This window comes from Mesocricetus auratus, unplaced genomic scaffold (assembly GCF_017639785.1).
Source record: "Mesocricetus auratus isolate SY011 unplaced genomic scaffold, BCM_Maur_2.0 contig_12032_pilon_obj, whole genome shotgun sequence".
Classification (NCBI taxonomy): Eukaryota; Metazoa; Chordata; class Mammalia; order Rodentia; family Cricetidae; genus Mesocricetus; species Mesocricetus auratus.
The window spans coordinates 1,153-6,800 of record NW_024434089.1 but is presented as its reverse complement, the minus strand read 5'-3'; the positions used below and the strand labels follow the sequence as shown (position 1 = coordinate 6,800).

Here is a 5,648-nt window from a genome sequence, read left to right as displayed (position 1 = left end):
AACCCTGGATAAATGTTTTGTTTTCCAATTAACATGTGCAGAAGGAGTAGAAGGCAGCATGCCACTTGTAAGTTCTCATAGGGAATGCTGCTTAAGAGACCCAGCAAAACCTGAACCTGGGATTTCAGGGTGTCTTTATCCACTGTGTCTCTGGATTCCACTGGCTTCTCCATTTGAGATTTTTCCCCCTCATCATTGTCCTGAATGTGGTGTAAACTCCCAATCGTCTGAAAGATTGCTAGAAATTTGATTTTTTCCCATATTGTCTAAGAAGGGCAGCTTAGAATGTGTCCACTCAAGAGAGAGCAGCCCACATTCTGTTCTGTGTTAAGGGATTTCATGCAATGAGATCCCAATTCCTGGGGATAACTTGTACTGATGATTAGACACCACATTAGAGAAGACTTTTTATCATTACAAATCCTAGGTTCTTTCTTTCCAAGTTCTTAGTTCTGTGACCTGTTGAATTTTGACATCCACGATCATTTTTTTGATCATGTCCATGAGCAGTAAATGGAAATTTCCATGTGTTTCTAGAAATTCTCCCATATGCTCTGCAATTTTTAGTAAAAACTAAATGCCTACCATCGTATCTCTTGTCCAAAATCTTTGAGTAAATACTTGGGAGAGTGGTTAGAATAATTTTATCCTGCATAGATGGTTTAGTTTCTTAAGAGTGTTGTTGTATTCTCCCATTCATTTCCTTCTCTCTGTAGGTGCTTGAGACATGATTCTTGCTGTCCTCTTGGGCTTCCTGTGCTTGGGAGTGGCCTCAACTGCTCCAACACCAGATTACAGTTTGGATGCAGAATGGGAGGAGTGGAAAAGGAGCAATGATAAAACATACAGCCAAGTAGGTCACATGGACACCCAAAGAGGGTCCTCGTAGAGCATGTTCATTGCTGTTGTGGGTTCATGGTTATGCTCGAGGCAATACATGGCACCCTTACCTGAGGTGTTAATGTAACACAGGATAAACACTATCTCTGCTCATCAATGTGTTGAGAATGGCTTGCTTTAGTGTCCCAAAAATCCCTCTCCACAACCTGCATGCATAAGCAGCAGCCAGTCCACTTGGTCAGGTAGTGTGGGGTTATAATTAAAAGTAAATGCCATTCATTATGTTTATTTCCAGGAGGAAGAAAGGCAGAGGAGAGCAGTATGGGAAGAAAATGTGAAAATGATCAAATTGCTCAGTATGGAGAATGGCCTGGGGATGAACAACTTTACTGTAGAGATGAATGAATTTGGTGACATGGTGGGTGTGGCTTAAATTGTGTTGTATTCTGCTTTTTCCCTTCTATTGTTTAAATGGAAACTTTATGTATCTTTCCTTGAAGACTGGTGAGGAAATGAGGAAATTGATGATGGAGAGCTCAGTTCTGACTCTAAGGAATGGGAAACGCATCCAGAAACGAGGAGATGTCAAATTACCCAAAACTTTGGATTGGAGAACACAAGGCTATGTGACTCCTGTGCGGAGGCAGGTATGACAACATCACATGACTGACTTCTTCAGCTACTGCAATGGGACTAGTTATTGACTCATCTGTCTTATTTTATAACTTGAAGCCACAGTTACTGTCCTTACCATTCTTCTGCTAGTAACAAATAGCTTTGTTGTCCAAGGGAAGGAGGAATCCCTAATCCATGCCTTGTCAATTATAGGGATCATGCAGGTGTAGAATGTATACTCCTAATTTGTAAGTACTACTTACTCTCAAACCTCCATCTAGTGACCCCACTTTATCTCTCTCCAGACTTAATTTCTTCCATTATTGACATTTCTTACACCTGGCATCCAGTAGATCACAGTCTCATGTACATCTGTGTTTGACTGTGTGGTTACCCATTCGGGCATAAGACACCTCCCCACGGAGACTGACCCTTCCTACCTAGGCATCAGCCAAATGAGAATAGCTCATTTTTGATCAAGTACTCTTCTAACTTAGCTGCAGTTAATATTTTTTATGGATGACAATATTTCATCTCTATTCAGCTAGGTTGTGGTGCTTGCTGGGCTTTTGCTGTGGCTGGTTCCATAGAAGGACAGCTGTTCAAGAAAACAGGCAGACTGATCCCACTGAGTGTACAGAACCTAGTGGACTGTTCTAGAACTTATGGCACTAATGGCTGTAAAGGAGGCAGAATCTATAATGCCTTCCAGTATGTGAAGAACAATGGAGGTCTGGAGGCTGAGGCAACCTATCCCTATGAAGCAAAGGTAAGTGGGCTACCCGGGTTGTCTTTTCATTTCATCTGGGTTAAAGGGAACTTGCAGAAAAAATGCATTGCCTTCAGAGCTCACATTGAATGCAGATTTTCCTAAACCACCAGTGCTGCCATTAGAGTGTCCACCATGGCATGGTTGTCTGAATCCACGATTCCATGTAGATTATTTCTGCTTGTATGCACTTGGAGAATGTGCAAACCATTCCACACATAATGTAGATTTCCACACCATGAAAATTTCTTGTGGATAGGAAGATCTATGAGGTATCATTGAAGGCAAGAGAGCTGATTTTCTGTTCCTAATCTTCCAGTAATATATCACTTCCTGGGATGATTTATCGTAGCCCAGATATGGGAATGGTCCAATGCAAACTACCCAGTATTGAGGTTCTTGCTGTCCTGAAGGTAGATGGGAGTAACCAAACCTCTTAACTCTTTGCTTTTCAAAGGAAGGACGCTGCAGGTACCGTCCTGAACGCTCTGTCGTTAAGGTCGCCCGCTTTTTGGTTATCCCGAGGAATGAAGAAGCCCTAATGAATGCGTTAGTGACCAATGGACCCATTGCCGTTGGAATTGATGCTTCACATGAATCTTTTCTAAGATATACAGGAGGTAAGTATGTGTTTTTGTAGATATCAATGAAGAATTCTTGTGACCCTTTGGGACCTGCCAGGTTGATATCCTAATAGTGTATAAAATTTGATGTGAGTGTTTGTGCTTGTAGGTTTGACATTTGTTAATGCAGTCATCATGTGTGTTGTTTCTAAGCGACATGACATACCTATGCATCGGAGTACTTCGTTACTTGTCATATTATTTAGCTTCATTTACACACGTTTGTTACTTGTCATATTATTTAGCTTCATTTACACACGTTCGTTACTTGTCATATTATTTAGCTTTATTTGCACACGTTCGTTACTTGTCATATTATTTAGCTTTATTTGCACACGTTCGTTACTTGTCATATTATTTAGCTTTATTTGCACACGTTCGTTACTTGTCATATTATTTAGCTTTATTTGCACACGTTCGTTACTTGTCATATTATTTAGCTTTATTTGCACACGTTCGTTACTTGTCATATTATTTGGCTTCATTTGCACACGTTCGTTACTTGGTGTCTGTTAAGATATGGAGCCATCACATTCCTAGAATGAGGAGTGACTTGAATCAAGAAATAAATGTTTAGCTGCGATTTCTTGTAATGTGATTATATCAGCAAAAACACAAGATGTGGAAGAAGTATCTTATGTGGATACCGGGACGTGCTTATCAACAAAGTTATGGTCACATTTATGTATTTATTTACTGATTTATTTGTTTGGTTATTTGGGTTTTAATGAGAACTTGGATGAGGATTCCTGTTAACCATGGTTCCTATTTTTATTGGAATTTCTGCCACTTCAGTCCAATTATAAAGTGCCCCACTTACTGTTGTTGATCAGGGTTACCACCAGGTTCCTAGTGCCTTTTATTACATTGACTTTCTTTTTCAGGTATTTACAATGAGCCTAAGTGCAGACGTGATTCTCCTAACCATTCGGTGCTGTTGGTCGGGTATGGCTATGAAGGCAGAGAGTCGGAGGGCAGGAAATATTGGCTGGTGAAGAACAGGTATAAATTGCTGAAAATTTTTGTATTTTAGGTTTCAAATGGACTTTCTGTTTGTAATTATAGTTTACGTACAAGTCACAGAAAAAGGAACAATTTCTATCCTTTTTTGTTGTTCAAGTGTGTGTGTAAGTATGTGTGTGCATGTGTGTGAGTATGTGTGTGTGTGAGTGTGTGTGTGGGGGGGCGTGTGTGAGTGTGTGTGAGTGTGCGAGTGTGCATGCATGTGTGTGAGTATGTGTGTGAGTGTGTGCGAGAGTGTGTGCAAGTGTGTATGCGTGTCTGTGTGTGTGTGTGTGTGTGTGTGAGTGTGTGTAGGCCATGCTGATGCCAGTTGTCTGCCTCAGTTCTTCTGCATTGAGATAGAGAGTGTCAATGATCCTAGAGTTTCATATTTTCGCTAGTGTGCATATCTAGTTTGTTTTAGTTATTCCTTGGCTTCTCCAAATACAGAGTAAATGCTAAAACATCCTAGCTTTTTTAAAAGTTACTTTCACTTGTGGTAAGTGTGTGTCTGTGTGAGAGAATGCTGTGTGTGGGCAGATGCTCTTGCCGACCAGACAGACATTACATTGCCCACAGCTTCCGTTATACGGGATTGTGACCAGTGCTCCTAGACACTAAGATATGATTTCAGCCTCATTTTGGCTTTTTAAGTGGAACTTGGAGTTAAACTTCAGACCTTCGTGATTAGACAGTAAGGCAACTAATATTATATATGAACACAGACTCACTGTTTTCTTGGTAATTAATATAATTTTTGAGTCATTGTTTTTCTATTTTCTCATTGGTTATTTCTGCACAACCCATGGGTGGAAGATGTCCTAATTTCCTCTGCTGTGATTTTTTTACTGTCCTCTGTGAGATAACTTGTGATACTCTGGAATTGATTTTCTGCCTTCTGATGTTTTCTACTGAGTTGACCTCTGGCTCAGTACTCAAATGCAGAGTGATTATAATAGTCCACTCTGATGTGTCTTGTCTATTAAATGTGAAACCTGATTTCTTTCAGCCATGGTGATAATTGGGGAGAAAATGGCTACATGAAGATCCCCAGAGATCAGAACAACTACTGTGGAATTGCTTCCTATGCCATGTACCCTATATTGTGAGCTGCCTGGGGATGAGAAGGCAGGGAAGATATTAGGGGCAGCACACACGGAAGAACCCCAGCCTCTTCAGAGTGACCGCCCTCTGCTGAGTGCAGGAGATGCTTGAACCATTGAAAGGCCAGGGCAGGATGTGAAATCTGTGGTTTTTGCTTGCTCTACTAAGACATGACGGCTGCTGTAACTGATGCTCTGCACTCATTTCTGTTAAGAATTCCTGTAGTTGCCCCTGGGTGGTGGTGGTGGAGATAGAGGTGGTGAAATGCCTTTAATTCCACCACTCAGGAGGCAGAGGCAGGTGTCTCTAGGAGTTCAAGGCCATTCTGGTCTACAAAGCTACACAGAGAAAACCTGCCCCCCCAAAAAAGACTTCCTATAGTGACTTGATTTTAACTTTTTCACTGTACTGAAAAAGACCTTTAAAAATAAAAGTCAAATTCAAAGGTAGTATTTAGTATTTCATTTTGGGAGATGACCTTTTTTGTTTTAATGCTCAAACACGGTATTCATCTTGAACTGGGTGTGGTGCTGCTGTTCCAGGAGGAAGAGTCGGCGGCTCCTCTGTCATGGGTGGCCTTCAGTCACTGGATGTCCATTGCATCTAGAGTGTGATTTGTATACAGCATCCCAGCTCTTAAAGACTACATGAATACCCCCCTGGGTTTGATGTTTTTCAGCTGACACGAATTCACC

At 41.1% G+C, this 5,648-nt stretch overlaps 1 protein-coding gene across 2 annotated transcripts; it reads left to right on the top strand.

Moving 5' to 3' along the window:
• Window positions 1-727: 727 nt before the first annotated feature.
• LOC121138553 (cathepsin 7-like) lies at window positions 728-4,958 on the top strand. Of its 2 annotated transcripts, none has more exons than XM_040741232.1 (7): window positions 728-853; window positions 1,136-1,258; window positions 1,341-1,487; window positions 2,000-2,224; window positions 2,682-2,844; window positions 3,732-3,849; window positions 4,859-4,958. In XM_040741232.1, the coding sequence occupies exons 1-7, from the start codon at window positions 728-730 to the stop codon at window positions 4,956-4,958; spliced, it is 1,002 nt and encodes a 333-aa protein (XP_040597166.1). The 2 variants fall into 2 exon arrangements, with proteins under 2 accessions (XP_040597166.1, XP_040597167.1); XM_040741233.1 differs by having other exon boundaries at window positions 2,000-2,228; window positions 2,686-2,844.
• The last annotated feature ends 690 nt before the right edge of the window (window positions 4,959-5,648 follow it).